Genomic DNA, 18,213 nt, shown 5'->3' with positions numbered 1-18,213 from the left:
AAGTCGAAAAAGGGGCATAATTATGAAAAAAAGCAAATCAGAGTTATGGGACTTGTGCCAATCATCTTAGATAATCACAGAGAACAAGTGTGTGAAGTTTCAATCCATTCCCTTCAGTAGTTATGGAGATACCAGCTTACATACAAAAACTTAACCACAGGGACGCCGACGCCGACGCCGACGCCGACGCCGACAAATGGGTGACTGCATTAGCTCGATTATTCTGCGAATAGTCGAGCTAATAAACACAAACACATCTGTGGGTAAGGTCATTAAGGGGTCAAGGTCATATTTCAAATTGTAGCTCTTATTAAAACATATCTTCAATTGTGGCTAAAAGTTACAGAAAGAAGTTGAAATATGTCAAGGATAATGTTATGTTCACAATCAAGGATAAAGTTATGTCCACAATCAGACTTACAGACTTGACATAAACAATTATCATCCTAGCATTTTTATAACCTAGGTTTTATACACTATATTTCTACATGATCATATTTTGATATAGACTTTTTTTTCTTCAAAATATCAAAACTGACTATTGCACACTTACCTAAATATGGCAATGAGTAAATTAAGAAGTAAGATATTTCCGACCAGTAGGTATGCAGCCAGTAGAAATTTGATCAACCAATGTCCGGTTTTACAATCAGCTGATCCCGCTACACAGGTATCCCCTGCTGTAAAAAAAAAAACAAACATCGTAAAAATTTTACTTTATTATTAAGAACATCTTTCTTGACATATTACACCAGTATTTCAAGTAGGTGGGTGTGCCAGAGAGGTTAATATTAGTTGTTTGAACTCGAGTCACAATCTAGCATAACTGAAAATACATAAACTAAACCTTAGCACACTGACAATAAAAAAGGTCCTCCAGAAAAATTATATCATGTATTCCAGATTTCTATGAAAAAATGTCAGCTATTCATGGATACAGATTCTGTAATTCACTTATTTGAAACATTCTGTTTTGCGCTGAACTTCAGTGGGATATACTGAATCTTTAATTTTTTTTTTACAAAATTTCAAAGATTTTGTTTTTCACTGATTCATAATATCATATAGTCAGTATAAGTGGATATTTCCGCTTGTTGAAAAGTTAGCAAATTAACAAATTCCAGAAATTTTGCATGTGGAAACTGAAAACAGGTTTGGTGATATTTACGCTAAAGAAAACTTGAACGATTTATGTCAATTCGCGAAATTCATCAATATTTCCACGTCAATAATTTTAAACACTTATATACAAGTATTTCATTGACATCAATCAGTGAGAAATATAACTGTGATATATTTCACTGCAAAAAAAGCTTCAATTTTCTGCTGAACATTAAGCATACAAATTTGTTTTATTTATACATACCATCTATCTCTTCTAGAAATATTTCACCATACAACTGCCAGTACGGAAAATATACAATATCTTTCAGTATAGCCCATGATGGTGTTCGTATATCATACAGTAAACCCTGGCTTGCCACCCCATATGCCAATAAGAACACAAACAACACCATTACAAACATCCTCAACTCGTCCAACTATATGATGTGTGAAAAAGAATTAAAATATTTTCATCATCTGTTTTAAACTTAAGGCAAGAAACTTAAAACTTATTGCTCAGTATTTTTTTTTGGGTGGGGTTTTATGTTGCACCATCACTGTATAAGTCATATGGTGACTTTCCTGCTTTACTGGTGCAGGAAGACCTCACATGCCCCTCTGTGCATTATTTCAGTCATGAACAGGCACCCGAGTAGAACCACAGATGTTCCGTAAGCCAGCTGGAAAGCTTCCTCACATAAAAGAATCCAAAGTCTCTTACAGGATTCAAACTCTTAGCAGTGAAGAGCCAGTGGTTTGAAGTCAACGACCATAACCACTCAACCACGGATTCCCCATTGCTCAGTACTGGTTTATTTGAGATAAGAGACTTACAGTTTCTAACTAAAATAAATTCTGTAACTATTATAAGGATTTACCATGCTTTGTTTCTTTGTATTTAGAACAGTTAATTTGCTTGAAAATTATGGGATTTCAATATTAAAAGACTAAAATTTTTGGTACCATTAGCATATACAGAGCCTGGTCTATACTCACTGATAGAATTTCATGTAATATGATAACTTGTAAGATTCTAAATACATAATTAAAATCCAAATTAAAGACTTTATATCAAAAACACAACAGTTGAAATTTACTGACCATTCTTTGTATCATGAATATTTTTGGCCCAAGTTGACCATTGGTTACGTAGATCTTCATAATTCGCAGGAAGAATATGATCGAGTTAATACAGTAAAACACCTTCGTAACTGAAATATCAATACAGATATTGTTTGTTTGATTTGGGTTTTACGTCGCACGAACACAGTATAGGTCATTTGGCGACATTCCAGTTTTACTGGTGGAGGAAGACTTCAAGTGCCCCTCCATGCATTTTTTCAGGCACGAACGGGCACCTGAGTAGAACCACCGACGTTCCGTAAGCTAGCTGGATAGCTTCCTCACATGAAAGAATCCAAAGTCCCTGCCGGGATTCGAACCCACAGCGGTGAGGGGCAAGTGGTTTGAAGTCTATGACCTTAATCACTCGGCCACGGACGCCCAGGGCAATACAGATATAAGTACAAATTAAAGTAAATTCTAAGCAACACAATCTAAAATATGCATAATTCTAAAATTCAACTAGAAATGTGTCCATAGGACACGGATGCCCCCACACACCACTGTTCTGTCAATCTTATGACTCTAGGTCAAATATTTTTTGGACTACATGTGCCACAAGTTGAAAACTAAAAATCAACAAAGGGCCATAATTCTGTTAAATTTGGTCGCAGCAAAAATTCCTACCTTAACTACCATCTACACATTAAGGTTGTTAATCCCTGGAAGTTTAAGCAAAATCTGCCATCCGGTTTAAGAGGAGTTGCGTTCACAAAATTTCTACATAGTATATAATGAAAAAAACAACAAAGGGCCATAATTCTGTTAAATTTGGTTGCAGCAAAAATTCCTTCCTTTACTGCCATCTACACATAAAGGTTGTTCATCCTTGGAAGTTTAAGCAAAATCTGCCATCCGGTTTAAGAGGAGTTGCATTCACAAAATTTCTATATAGTATATAGTGAAAAAATCAACAAAGGGCCATAATTCTGTAAAGTTTGGTCGCAGCGAAAATTCCTTTCTTTACTACCATCTTCACCTTAAGGTTGTTCATCCCTGTAAGTTTAAGCAAAATCTGCAATGCGGTTTAAGAGGAGTTGCGTTCACAAAATTTCTACATAGTATAAAGTGAAAAAATCAACAAAGGGCCATAATTCTGTTAAATTTGGTCGCAGCAAAAATTCCTTCCTTTACTACCATCTACACATTAAGGTTGTTCATCCCTGTAAGTTTGAGCAAAATCTGCCATGCGGTTTAAGAGGAGTTGCTTTCACAAAATTTCTTCATAGTATCTAGTGAAAAAATCAACAAAGGGCCATAATTCTGTTAAATTTGGTCGCAGCGAAAATTCCTTCCTTTACTACCATCTACACATTAAGGTTGTTCATCCCTGTAAGTTTAAGCAAAATCTGCCATCCGGTTTAAGAGGAGTTGCGTTCACAAGATTTCGGGACGTACGGACGGACTGACGGACTGACGGACGGACTGACACTCGGACGGACAAGTGCAACGCTATATGCTCCCACTCTGTGGGGGCATAAAAATCAAGTATACTGGTATAAATTTACAAAATGTTTTTAAATTAATAGAAAATTAACTGAAAAAGAATTATCAAATCAATAAAAATGTTTTTAAATTACATGTAAAAGATTAGCAGATTTAACAAAATGTGCAAATAAATAAACAAAATATAATATTTTATATTATCAAAATTTATTCATCAAAATTGATAAAATGCATCAATGAAATAAAAAAGTTGCTGTAATTGTTATTATTAAATTAACAAAATGTATTTTCAAATTAACAAAATAAAATATTTATTTACAATATTTTTTTAAGATTCCTTTTAAAAATCATTGTCAATATACCTTGATAGTGGTCCTTAAAATGGTGTACAATAAAAGCAGTAAATGCCAAAATAAAGTTAGCGAGGTCCAGCCATTTTAAAAACCCATACCAGTCTCTAATCTTTGATTTTGTTGTAGGTGACGGGAATGCTATAAACTAAAATACATAAAAGAAATTTCATTTTCTGATTAAGATTTTGGTTGGACTTCCTGTAAAATTTACAGGAAAAAACTGAATATAATTATGTAAACTGAATATAATTATGGCCATATAAAAATTACAATCTGAAGTCTCAGAATCTGCTTGGCCATAGTAAAATTAGTAAAATAACATAAATCTGATTGTCATAAACCATAATTATCATATCTTGTGTGATTTTGCCCATTTACATAGATAAAATATACATCTGTAATATCACCCACATGACATTATTATCTTTTCACCCTTATGTTGATGACCCTTTACAAAATTACCCATAGATGCATCCATAAATACTTTTTGAAAATCACAACTCTAAAGTTGGGTCAAATTTAAACAGATGCTGATTACATTTTATTTCCCAAGAACACTGTCAAATGGTGCTTTCATATTTAATTTTATGATAATTATTGAAACTGGGTGATTGTACATGATGTTAACATTCTAAATGTTCCTCAAAAAGTTGAAATATTACTTTATGACCTCTTAAAGATTAGCTGTGTAACGTCTGATTTTATAGTCTTGCATTCATTCGTGAGTGATGTCACTATAATACTTCATCCCCATTAAATGATGAAATAATTTTATCATGTACTTTAAGTTACTCCCTAGTCTAACACTCAGGTTAAACTCAACAGGTCCTGGGAGAAAATACAGCATTATGGGCCATCCTTAAAAAAATGTTTGTTTGCAGTAACCCGACCCAGAATTTTCAAGGTGGGTAGGTAGGTCGATTTTTTTTTTTTTTTTTAATGAACTGTACTTCAAAATAAACATGGAATTTCAAAATGCTGGACAATATATGCTTTGTTTATCTGGTAACAATTAATAAATTGATAACTGAATTCTAATTTAATAAGACCTACATTTTATTTCTTCTATTAACCTTTAAAAGAACAAAACAAAGCACAAGGCATAATTTTCTGATTAAAAAAAAAAAAATTTTTATCCTGACCATGAAAAAAAATTTGAGTAGGGGCAAATTTTGTGAGTCGGTCGCGTTACTGCAAACAAACATTTTTTTAAGGATGGCCTACAGAACAGAAAAAAATCTATATCAAATAGAGGCTTGTACTTACAGTGTGTACATCATCTATGAAGAAAGAAAACACCCAGATGATCATGATGATCTCCAATGGTGTCACATGATCAGGTTTAAAATCCACCAGTACCATGTACGAATGTAGTACTAGAAACACAATGTACATCACCTGAAATAAAAAATTAAAGTTTTCAAAGTATTATCATAATTGTTAAATGCAACATTTCCACAACTTGAAAGATTTCATTACAAAATAAGAATTTCAATTCTCTGACATAATTATATGGGTTGAGTTTTTCCAAACACATCACCAACACTGTAAAAAAGACATATGGCAATTTTGCAGCTTTTTAATGGTTGAAGGAAACCTCGGGTGCTTCTCTATGCATTATTTAAGTAGACAACTGTAGTAAACTCACCAACCTTTGGTAAAATAACTGGATAACTATCTCACATGAAGGAAAGAAAAATATCTGGTATCATTACAACAAACAGTGGGGATGGGCAAGTGAATGCAAATCACTAACCTTACCAACTCAGCTATGCAGTACCCAAAATTATTCTAGAATTCATGAAGTCTGATGAAGTAAAATTCATGTAAGAAATGATCATAATAAAACCTAATCCTGAAAAAAAGATTTACTTAAATCAAAAGACATCTAAACAATAACTTTATATATAATAATCTGTTGCCTTAAAATTTCACTGTATCTAGGACTTACCATTCCATAGGCAAACTTTGCCATTGGTGAAGAATAGAAAATGCCCATCTTCTGTATCCATGTCAACTTATTCTCTCCCAAACTCAAAATCTCTAAACCAAATGCAATGTATGGTGGGAAAAACATAGCAAATATCATCTGCAAGGAAAATCAGAATAAAATAAAATGAAACAGTTATCTTATACTGTATAAAGTACAACATCATGAAATAAAAATGAAATTTTGCAAATTAAAAAAATATGTAACACTTTGGAAGCAATTACCAGTAATAAATAACTATCTATTGCACAGATCGAGTTATTATGTAAACTTTGTGCAATAGAAAATTATGAATTTAACAAAAATGTTCCAAACTGAATGCAGGGCAAATCAATTTTCCCCAAAAGTAAGTGATGGGTTAACTTAAAGTAGGTCAGTATAAAGATTTGTTGCAATCTGTTTTTTACACATGTAAGTAAAATTATATATTTTTGATTAATTTTCCTATATCAATGACATAAGAAATGAATATACACTTTAATGAAGCATTATTATTATTCTAAAAATAACTATCATATTTCTATAACAAACCTTTAACCAGGAAAAGAGAATTCCGTGTTTCCAGATAACGTTTAACGAAGAAAAACACGTGACTGATGACAGGAACACCTGATCTGTTGCTGCTGCTGCAATCTGAAATGAGGTCATCTCGTTCCAGCACGGAGATTTGCGCTCGGCAATCATCATGGCCTTGTCTGGGTCCTTGTGGTGGCATTCATTTAGTACCTCAGTTGCCAGTTTCTCAAACTCACTTTAAAAAAAAAATCCACACATAATCAATTTAATGTGAACAATTTAGTCCTCTCTCCCATTAGTTTTTTACTTTTAGCAATATTTTTTCAATCCATTTATAGTATTTATGAAAATAGAATATAAAAATAGACTTAATGCAGCAAATGAAGTTAGATACAAAAAGTTTTGTTTTTTGTTCTCCTAAAATCTTTACTCAATATTACATACCTTATAAACATATATAAATGTAATAAATTGACATTTATTTTATTTCATTTTTTTTTTACCCCTCCCTGATTTTTTTTGGAACACCTTAGTAGAACCACTGACAATCGGTAAGTTAAGTGGATAGCTTCCTTACATGAAAGAATCCCAAGTCCCTGTCAGTATTTGAACCCACAGTGGTGAGGGGCAAGTCGTTTGAAGTTAATGACCTTTACCACTAGGCCGCTGATTTATGAATGACTGGTCACAAAACTTAGCACTAGAATTTTTCAATTTTACTGGTTTAAAAGATTGAAGAGACAAAAGACAAATATTTTACTTTTCACATTCATAGAAACTTTCTTTCAGGTGGGATTCGTGTCTGGGTAAGTTTTTGGCCATGGCATGATAAATCCTGGTGGCAGCTAGAGCACTAGTGACTGGTTCTTCTCCTAGCTCCCAAAAAAGCTTCGCAAGTGTTTGTCTGAAACAGAGTTTATAAAATTTATTATAGTTCATAAATTATGGTGTATCCAATCTGGGACTTAAAAAACCTTATTTTTTGTCCCATATCCCAAATATATTGAATAAGAAGTATTGAAAATTTGAAAACTTGAAAAGGCCTGTAATTCAAATGGGTATATGTTGGGTTTTTCTGTTGGTTTTCATTCTTCTAATAAAGCGAATTTGTCAGTTTGCAATTATTTCCTATTGGGTTTTCACTCTCCCATTGAGATGATTTTTTTGTTATTTTGCTACTTGTTGGGCTCTTGTTTTTCCAATTAACAGGAGTTTGGTCATTTTTTTCATCTACCGTGTGGTTTAAGTATGTCCAACCAGTTCTGTTATTATTTGTCAGTTTTCTAAAAAAAAAAGAATTGTTGGGGGATTTAAATTAGGATTGTTAGGGGCTTTAAATTCAGGGTATTTTGTCTGTACTCAAAAAAGCATTGCATCATTCATTCACACTGAATAATCTTTTGTGACAAATTAATTCCAAACATCCTCAAATGATATTTGTAAAGTTTGGACAAAACAAAGTTTTTTCAATTACTTATATTTATCATCATTCACAACAAAAACATGACTCATGGCCTAGAAACCACCTTTTTTTTCTTACCGTTTCATCAATAATGCCCACACCAGCAACATTTTGTAGGGTCTCTTGAATCGTCTTAACTTTCTGTCTTTAACTATATCTTTTTCTGCATCAACGTCCTCAAGTGTTTCATCAAATGTATCATATCTATCCAGTAATCGTTTCAACAAGATACATACATTCTCTAAACTCAAATCTTCCTTCCCAGTCAGTCTATGTAGTAGCTTATATAAAAAGTTATGTTTTGGCACCTATAATATAAACATAAACAGGTGCTTTAAACGTAAGATATAATATTAGGTTATAATGATTTTTGGACAGGTTATATGGTCATATATAAATGGTTCTTTACACATTTAACCTGAGCTGCTAGGCAAAAATTATATTGCAAAACAAATCCATTTTTTGTATCAAACATTATTTTTACAATTGAATAGATGGAACATCAAACTTTGCGCAGGTATAAATTTAATGAAGGAAACATGAAATTTGTCAGAATTATAAACAAATTCTGGGTAATTCTGGATCATCCCTTGTATTGTAAAATCTGTTTAATAATTTTTTAATACAGCAAACTTCCTTCAATCGGGAAAAAAAGTAATAAAAAACTTAAAGATGAAAAGTGAAAATTGCTTAAGAAGAATTTGGTCCTACAATTGGGCAATGAGAAATTTTTTGGAAAATTTAACAGGACAACAAAAATAAAAATCTTTTGAGAAATATAACTACATGTATTAGCATTTTTTAGCCAAAATGGGCCTTTAACACATGCTGTTGTAAGTCAAATAAAATGTGGAAAAGGTAGATCCTTAAGAGCAATGAAAACAAAATTTTACAGAGTGAAAATTGGAATCACTGACTTACATCTTTATATAATCTCTCTAGTACTTGTACAGTAAGATATTCCTTCATTACTACACCCTGTTGTAATATCAGCAGTACAAACTTAACCTTGTTCGTCAGCAGAGCTTCTGTTAAAATGTCATCCAAACTTCCTGAAATTTAATATTGTACCATACTTGAGAATTAGATATCAATTCTGAGTGCATTGTTGTAGCCTAATGCACAGTTTAAGTTCAAATGCGTAGTAATATAATCACGAAGGTCGATAGGCCTGAGTGATTAATTGCAAAGCATTTGAACAAAAAAACATGCATTATTATACAATAGTGTTAGAATGCAAAATGAATTCTTATAATATTCACCTTCTTTCCTGAATGATAAGTTTACAACAGCTGCATACTTGATGTTTACCCAGTCTCAATATTTATTAAAGCAAGACTCATCCAGGAATATAAAAAAGGTAATATAATTAGATAATTATCCAAAAGCATGTGCAGTTTCATAAAATTTCCAATTTTACAGCATTAAAAATAGCACCAGACAGCATCAACATAACATTTACATGACATCATAAAAATCTTAATCCATTGTTTATTTTTTTACTTTAATATATCTTTCAATGCATTGAACAGGAACCATTGAAATTCTGTATTTTACTGAGTCACAGTTTCAAACAGTGAGATTAAACTTGTACATCTTATCTCATAAAAAAGTATACGATAATAAGAGAAAAGTAAACCTGTGCTCCACAGTACATCCTCCCTGAAGATTTCTTCTTGTGCTATATCAACCCTATCCCAGGTCAGTGCTAGCTTTAATTGACTCAATCTCTGCTCTTCATCTGCTCCTTTCTTAGCTGAAATAAAAACAAACATAAATTCAAAGTTTACATTAGTTTTTACAGAAATTATTTTAGTTTATGTAGGAATCAATAAGATTATGGACACACTCTCAAATCCATTCCTGGAACCAACCAGTAGTGAGCAACAAGTATAAAATTTCATGCTCAAGGAAACAACAGCTTTTCACTGACAGGTTTGAACCCATAAGTAATTACCTGAGTCCAGCACATTTAAAACTTGGCCATGCCTCCACTAGTAAAAGTTACTGCCTATGTACATAAACATGAATGTTTATAAATTTAACCTTTAGTCTTCATTACCTCCTTTCTAAGCTGATAAATAAATAGCTGAAATATAAAGTAAGCACTGTCGTCTGCATAATTATGGATGATGCACTGTCTGAGTTGGCTTTTTTGTGTTTCATATTCAGCTGTAGACATTTTTCTTCCGCATTAAAAAAAAACCCCAAAAAAACCTGACTGAAATTCAAAGTTAACAGTGTCATCTGCTTTTTTACATTGATGTTTCTCAGCGAACCTGCTGTTTCTTTATCCATATTTCTATATCTATTTCTATATCTATATCTGTTTCTATATCCATATTTTGCTAGAAATCATCATCGTCATATATCCAGGGTTGATTAACATGTTAATGGCCGTTGGGTATCCAAGGACGGAAATCATTTGCTTGGCAAATCTACGAATCAGGCATAATTTGTTTGCCTGGTATGTATCCTAAGTGTTATTTCCATTCATTTCATATAATATTGATCATAAATACAAAAATGCTCAAGTTAAAGAAAAGATGAATTATGACAAAACAATATTCTGAATCACATGACCAACAGACTCCGGAATTAAGAATATTTGGGTTTTTCCCAGCTAATAACGTAGGTACAGACAAACTTTTACAGTAATAGCTTCGGAAATAAGTGTAACATCTATTGTGATGGGTAGTGCACCGTGAAGCTCTAAACGGTAAAAGTTAGTTTGTACCTATAGATTAGCAGGGAAAAAGCCACTTTGCCAAAGTCCGGATAACGTCTATTAAAAATGACATAGATTAAAAGTTTACCTACCTTTCAACAAGACTGAGAGAATGGACAAGTCTAAATCTTCATGTTTGTTCATATGAAACACAGTCAACTGAAAAATAATTTTATATTATTGAAATGTTTCCATTAAAACTTACAATAATGGGTAACCACAATATATAATCCAGTTTGTTGATTCCATTGTTCATTTTGATGGGCTTTTGCAGTTACAGAGGGAGGGTAAAAATGATACTGGCTGTTTTAATAACAAGGTAGGAATCACATTCTCTGTCCAATGGCATTTTTGTGTTTCGATGAAATGGGGATATATAAATGCATTCCATAATTACTCATTTACTCAAAAGCATTCTTTTATTTACATTATAATGGGAATAAATATGTGAATTATAAATCCTTATATCATTAATATTTTAACGGAGTTTAATCCCTTCAAACAATATAGAAAAACTGATTTTTCAACATAATTACCATTACATTACTTATGTACATCAATATAAAATCATAATATAAATCATGTTAAGGTAACATAATGTTTTTAAGACATACCAGGTCAGAATTTTGACAGCAGATCTGTACGGACTCTTTGATGTCTATCGTCTTTTTCTGTATTTCCTCGTCTTTCCAATTCTTACCATAAGCATCAAAGATTTTGTCCATGAGTTTAAGCTCATGTTTCTCTTTCATACTTCGGATTCCACTAAAATGATGAAAAACAATGATAATCAGTCTGATAAGAAATAAGCTTTTACATGTTAGAAATATATAAGACTGAGCAACAATATTCAATGGCAGAGCTGCCACTTGTTCAGCATGCTTGACTTATTATTCTCAAAGCCTGATTCTTTAAACCGGTTTAATTTTCTGAATAGGAAGAGTCTAACAGAATTTTTAGCAGGTAGTTGTTACATTTTAACACATTTCCAGTATGCTGAATCCATTTTTTGCTATACTTTGGCTGTACTCGAACTCGAAGGTCAAATCAAAATGGCCACCATTTACTTTCATTTTTTTACCTATTTTTTCTTGTTACTTGTTCTAAGCTTAAATGTAAAACACTTTAATTATATTCATTTAAGTAATGCATAAATGTTTATTAGAAATAATTGCTAGAGTTATAGGCCTGAATCAGGTATCTTTAGTTTGAGCGAGAAGAGGTGTGTGAAGTTTCACATGAACACTTTCAGTGGTTGCTGACATAAAACTTGCCTGAAAAATCTTAACTACAAAGGATAATAATTAAAAGACAATTCATGCTTGTGTCTTGGCCAGTGACCTATTACTATGACCAAAGAGAAATGTGTGAAGTTGTAAGTGAAAATCTAAGATCAAAACATGTTGTATGGACCTTTCCGGTTTTTCGTAGCAGAACATTTAGCCACACCTTTTCCATTCATTGCTAGGTCAACTGCTCACAAACAGTATCACAAACATAACCATGTGTTCTTTTGTGCAATACAGGTCAACCAGTGACTATGTATAATCTCAGTGTAGCAATTTGATAACAAGTTAGCCAATTTACATAAAACTGTAAACACCGGAAAGGTCCATTAAGTTTGAACACTTTCAAGACTTTCACATAAATGATTTACTAAAATGTATCCGAAAACAGATACTGCTATTATCATTAAAACAGCTCACATAATGTTATTTACTCACCCGGAACTTGTTTTTGTATGAGTGTAAGCGTATGCAATGATATCAGCAGCTCTACCAGTACCCGCACAAACGACGACGGGAATCTTGTGCTCGATTGACGTCCTGGCATCATTGATACAATCAGTACCACCCTCAACTACGACAAGTACAACCGGTATACCTAAACCTCCCTCTGAAATGTGCAAACATTTGACATAAATGTTACTTTATGATTGTTGTTCATGAACTCTTTATCTTGAAAGGAACATTTTTCCTCAGAAATGAATAATTTTTCCTTCTTTAGAAAAGGCAAACATGAATTTTGTTATGTTAAAATAGTTGTTTAACATGCTTAATAAACAAAAGATAGTTAAAATTTAGACTGGTACCGTATAAGTGGTATTTTCTGCGTTGGCTTTATTTCTGCGTTTTCTGCGGTCAGTTTCGGCACCGCAGAAATAAAAACCGCAGAATATTTCTCTAACCTGCTACGATATGTATCCTACTTAGTGAGCTGATCTTCTAAAGTAATAACGACTAACAAATTATAACGGTTAGCAGGTCTTCAAGTTGTATAAAATTGCTGTCGGGTAAGTATGTAATATGTGTTTGTTAGGATGTACATTTAATTGTTAATAATGCTTATTTAAGAATAAAGATATTTCAAACCATCCCAACCCTTATACTGCTAAATAATCGTTGTATACTTTAATTGTCATCTGATTTACGGTAAACTTCTATCAATTTTATAAAATTAAAGATACTACCGGGGGTATATTTTTCACACGTCACTTCACGCTGATCAAAGATGTATACCTTTCTATTGTTGCGCATTTTATTTGTTTGCAAGCAAACAATATAATTGTTTGTAATTACTATACAGTGTTGCGGTGACGACAATAAACAAAAGCGAACGTGTACATGCAAATATGATAGGTAGGGTAATGTGACTTAGACTTTGATAACACGAGTCACAGAATTTAAATCACGTTTTGTCCAAACAATGTGCCGCAGAAATAATGTCCGCAGAAATAAAAACATACCAAAATTTGGAAAAACCGCAGAATTTGGAGCCCGCAGAAAAAACCACTTATACGGTATGTAAGAAAACCTGATATTGAAGTCCATATACCTGCTTGAGGCTGTGATATTTTCTGCTCAAGTTTGGCTCTGATACCTGCCACACCTCCATATCTTATCCTATAGCCATCATCCACAAATATAAAGTGGGTGTGGTCAGGATTTAATGGCACAGCCGAGTCATGGAGAATAACGTTACTGGTTCTGAAATCTGCATTAAACTTTCCCTGAAATACAAACATTCACTGGTTTATTGTATACTTATAAATGAAATAGAAACAAATATTGATGAAATAAAATGCATATTTTCATTTTCTGTATTTTAACTGTGAAAATTTTATTTTCATCACAGTCTTATATATTTTCACTGGTGTCTTGCTGGACTGACCTTTATCTAAATTCTGCCTATACACAAAATAAAAGGGGAAGTAAAAAAGAAAGAGTAAAAATGCTTTTTCTATAAATGCAGGATTTATTTTCAACAAATGGTATTTTTACATGAAAATAAATATTTAACAAGTCGCAGTAGATAAAGATAAACCACCAATCTAATACAAGGATTAATATGAACTTAAATAGTGACAGAATAACATACAGGTGAAAAAGTCAAGCGCATTAGAAACCATACCTGTCCATCAACACTCTCCAGAACGCGTCTATTTTTCACGTAACCCCATGGTGCAATACCTATACAGCGTAGTACATGAACCATGCGGTCATTGTCCCAGCAAAATGACTGACCCTGTCTTACAGCTTGACCCACAGCTTTCATCACACCCATATTGAACCCTGATGATATAAGCCATGCTGACGTTGTCTTTGCTGCCTGAAGTAGAATAAATATATAGATGTACTTAATCCTTAACCTGCCAAATTTCTTAAAATAGATTTGCCCAGCTTCCATTTCTGGAACTGTCCATTGTCAATATTAGGGATATCAAATGAAAATTGGCAGTTTGTCAGAGTGGTCAGGTTGCACAGCGTGTTAGCAACATTTTCTTATTTCCCTTTTTTATCACAATTCATCACATTTGAATGTTCAACACAATATTATTATAAATGTTCCTAAACGTTTTTTTTCCTAATACATAGATAACATAAATAAATAAATCTAATATAGTGATATTATAATCTTTTACTATCTGAATTTATTAAATAGACTTGCCCTGTTTTAAATTTAGGAAATCAAATTTAATTCACAAGCTTAAAGTAACAATAGGCTGGTTTTTTAACATTTGTCAAGTCAAGCTGAATTGACTATACATTTCAAAATATTGATTGTTATAATGATGATGCCACACTCTTTTTATATATTTTTGAATGATACACTGGTAATTTTCTGTGGATATTTATAGAGATTTATTTAGGTCAGGTGATTATTGTAAAAATGTAGAAAAGATAACAGTTGAGTTATGTTTGTTATTTCGTTAAATTTTGAAGAAGAAAATACCTTTATCAAACCAGTGGAGAATGTATCCCTCATTCTTCCATCTAATTTAAAGTTTTTGGCTCCGCCCACAACAGAGATGACCAAATTTGGCCGTTCAGGTTCCATAATTTTCCAGTGTTCCTTCATCAGTTCAATCAAATTATCAACAGAATCTTCATCTGTCATTCGAATATACTGGAATAGAAAATTGGTAAAATCCATCAAAATTTAAAATGATATTTCATGCTTTCATTAAATTTCATTCAGTGTCATTAAGGAATTGTAAAAACTAAGATCTCAAGTACTTTATTGGTCTGAAATTAGCACATTTTGTACACCAACAAATGATAATCATGAGATTTGAGACAGAGCCCTTAAAAGTTTTATAACCTGTAGGCCTTAACATATTCCCAGTACTTGATTATATTAACAGTTGTGCAGTTATTATTTTCTTTATAAAAATGACTGTAACTGTGTGTGCAAAAGTTTCAAATGAATTTCTTTAATTATTGTGGATACTTAATATTGAGCTTGCATGCAAGACTGTAAGCAAATAAAATTTCTACAAGTGCATTACTACAAAGGGGAATAACTAAATAATAGTAAATTCTCACACATACAATTTAACAAATAAGACCTTTAGAAAGACTTGTGGTTAGTTTCAAAGGCATACCAGTAGTCAACTAATGGGATTGTCCAGAAAGCACCTACATGCAAAATTCAACTTGATGAAAAAATTAAATGGCCAAAATATTAAGGATTTTTTTTAGATATATAGAACAACTGACGATAGGTAAGCTCAAACTTATTGGATTTGTTACAAATACAGCTGAAGAGATTGGCACCTGGACAATCAAAATATCACACTGATTTCTTTAAATAGTTTAGCTAAAAAAGACATCATTTAAACATACAAAAAATGTTTATATGTTTCGATTATGAACTTTAAGCCGTAGCTAACTTAGGGCATCATATCATTCATCTGACCAATGCAGACCACATACTCCTTTGCCATCTGATCCTGATCTACACTTTCACCATTCTCTCAGTAAACACTTTCACCATTCTATCAGTACTTATTTTTCAAATTTTCCTTATCATTTTGAATGCAAAAATCAAGATAGAAAGATGGACAAGTCCATTTAAGATATTTAACGACTAGTAATTGTTAAACATGCCGAGGAAAGTATCCACATAAAGAAAAGAATCTTGTACCTTTGCTGGTTTTTTGCCGCCTGAATGTTCCACATTCTCAAAATTTATTTTACCAAATGCACATGAAGCTGTTGTTCTAATATCTTTCTTCCAGGTGACTGCCGGGAGTTTCTCAGGAGGTGGGTCCTGACGTCGTTCTCTCGACATTAACTTTTGTAGCTCTGGATAAAAATCAACAAATGAGCTTCATCACGACAAAACCAACATAATGCGTTTGCAACAAGCATGGATCCAGACCAGCCTGCGCATCCGCGCAGTCTGATCAGGATCCATGCTGTTCGTTATCGGTTTCTCTACTTGTAATAGAGTTTGTAAGCGAACAGCATGGATCCTGATCAGACTGCCCGGATGCACAGGCTGGTCTGGATCTATGCTGGTCGTAAACGCATTATGTTGGTTTTGTCATGACGCGGCTCAAATGTTACAGTGATTTATGTAGGCAACTAATTTCAGATTATAATGTGTCTTGTGACTTGTAAATCTGCATTCTCCATAAATACTCACCAGGTACTGAAAATCAGTCAATTATTGCATTAAATGTACATGTATATTATTAGTTGAAACTTGATCCACCAACAAACCATAAGCTAGAGGAGAGCAATTCTCATAATTATAAAGAAACCAAAGACCGTTATAGCAATTATAAAATAAAGAGGTTTACCTTTAGGTACAAGATATTCCAGCATCATATCAGCTGATGAGAAATGGGGAAATGGTCCTTGCATGCCTGCATGCTCCATCAATACCTCTCCACAATGACATCTGTAATATAACCCTTGTGTTACATACAAATATTTCAGCATATTACAAAATGACTTTTTCTTGACAAGTTGTACATTATCATGGGATATCTTGTTCAATTTATAGCTAATATCTACTTGAATTGAAATTACTTACATTATATTATTATAAAACAGAAACATATTTTCTCACCTAAAGATGTTTGAGACAAGATATTGAAGAAATTACACTTAATGGAAAAGTGCATGAATTAAAGGTTTTTTTTTTTTAAAGAAACATGGTCAAATATATTTCTTTTAAAAAATTATTATACCAATTTCTACAAACTTATACTAACTGGAGATCTCTGATTTTCTTTTTAGCTTTAGGTCCTGTGGTTTGCCCAGGCTTTGGCACAAAAGATGCACATTCCTTCTGACGAAAATGGTTGCGAACAAACACCCGAATCTCTTTGATTTTCTGTTGATAAGGGTCTTCCTCTTCAACATAAAACACTGATCCACTCTGACTACGACCAACACTCTTTGCTTTCTTAGGAATCCCTGACATACCAGGAACCTTCTTGCGTACTCCAATCCATCGAGCCTCTTCCAAAGTCATCCGGTTGCGTTGAGACTCCATCTCAACATTCGACACTGATGAGATAGCTGCCCCCCTATAATCTGCCGTGGAATATCCAACATCCATGTCAGATGTTCCCGGGAACACACGACTGTCGGCCATTTTTCCTTCCTAACTTTATTCCAGATGATCTAATATCTATGCAGTTTTACAAGTTACATCTGGAATCCATTCTACAAATAATAATAAATAGTCAAAATAAGCTTGACTGTAAATAAGATTTGTTTACTACAAGCTAAAACTAAAACATAATTGTTAAAGATCAAATTGAAAATGTTAAAAGAATAGTAGCCTGCTGTTCAGTGTTGGATCAAGCTAGATTATGGTCAGACCTCTAGCATTAAGAACATAATTATGCTCCACTTTATGAATCTCTGTTCTAGTCTACAGAGATTAAGGGCCATGAAATGACTCTCAATATCCCTTTCAACAATATTCCCCATCATGGTTTGGTTTATTTCTCCCAATATTTTGACTAAAAATGTTTTTGTTTATAAATATGTGTTCTCGCAGATATCCTTGTTATAAAGGATACTTGAAGTAACATTAAGCTTTATAATTTGCATTTAAAAAATATTTTGTTAAATTAGTATGAATATAATGTCAAACAATTTCTTAGAGATGTTTAATAGTCTCGCTCTCTGATTTCTTTTTTTTAATTATATTTTCAACAATTAATTCAAAGATCTTTTATTTGCATTTA

The 18,213-nt window shown here is 32.7% G+C and overlaps 1 protein-coding gene across 1 annotated transcript in view; it reads right to left on the bottom strand.

Moving 5' to 3' along the window:
• Positions 1 to 17,683, bottom strand: part of LOC132733995 (transient receptor potential cation channel subfamily M member-like 2) — a 30,702-nt gene extending 13,019 nt beyond the window's left edge. The window contains exons 1-20 of the mRNA XM_060720699.1: positions 17,227 to 17,683; positions 16,810 to 16,910; positions 16,149 to 16,309; positions 14,955 to 15,128; positions 14,133 to 14,330; positions 13,557 to 13,731; positions 12,446 to 12,617; positions 11,336 to 11,486; positions 10,814 to 10,880; positions 9,633 to 9,749; positions 8,915 to 9,045; positions 8,072 to 8,301; positions 7,292 to 7,435; positions 6,547 to 6,766; positions 5,977 to 6,114; positions 5,292 to 5,423; positions 4,035 to 4,170; positions 2,206 to 2,315; positions 1,367 to 1,541; positions 554 to 680 (exon numbers count right to left, since the gene is read on the bottom strand). Of these exons, the coding sequence (XP_060576682.1) occupies positions 554 to 680; positions 1,367 to 1,541; positions 2,206 to 2,315; positions 4,035 to 4,170; positions 5,292 to 5,423; positions 5,977 to 6,114; positions 6,547 to 6,766; positions 7,292 to 7,435; positions 8,072 to 8,301; positions 8,915 to 9,045; positions 9,633 to 9,749; positions 10,814 to 10,880; positions 11,336 to 11,486; positions 12,446 to 12,617; positions 13,557 to 13,731; positions 14,133 to 14,330; positions 14,955 to 15,128; positions 16,149 to 16,309; positions 16,810 to 16,910; positions 17,227 to 17,612 (3,245 nt within the window). The 5' untranslated portion in view covers positions 17,613 to 17,683. The remainder of the gene's footprint in view (positions 1 to 553; positions 681 to 1,366; positions 1,542 to 2,205; positions 2,316 to 4,034; positions 4,171 to 5,291; positions 5,424 to 5,976; positions 6,115 to 6,546; positions 6,767 to 7,291; positions 7,436 to 8,071; positions 8,302 to 8,914; positions 9,046 to 9,632; positions 9,750 to 10,813; positions 10,881 to 11,335; positions 11,487 to 12,445; positions 12,618 to 13,556; positions 13,732 to 14,132; positions 14,331 to 14,954; positions 15,129 to 16,148; positions 16,310 to 16,809; positions 16,911 to 17,226) is intronic.
• Between the last annotated feature and the right edge of the window lie 530 nt (positions 17,684 to 18,213).

This window comes from Ruditapes philippinarum, unplaced genomic scaffold (genome assembly GCF_026571515.1).
Source record: "Ruditapes philippinarum isolate M1 unplaced genomic scaffold, ASM2657151v2 ctg6307_1_1_1_1, whole genome shotgun sequence".
Lineage (NCBI taxonomy): Eukaryota > Metazoa > Mollusca > Bivalvia > Venerida > Veneridae > Ruditapes > Ruditapes philippinarum.
Note: the sequence above shows the minus strand (reverse complement) of the source record. Positions and strands in the feature narration are given on the sequence as shown.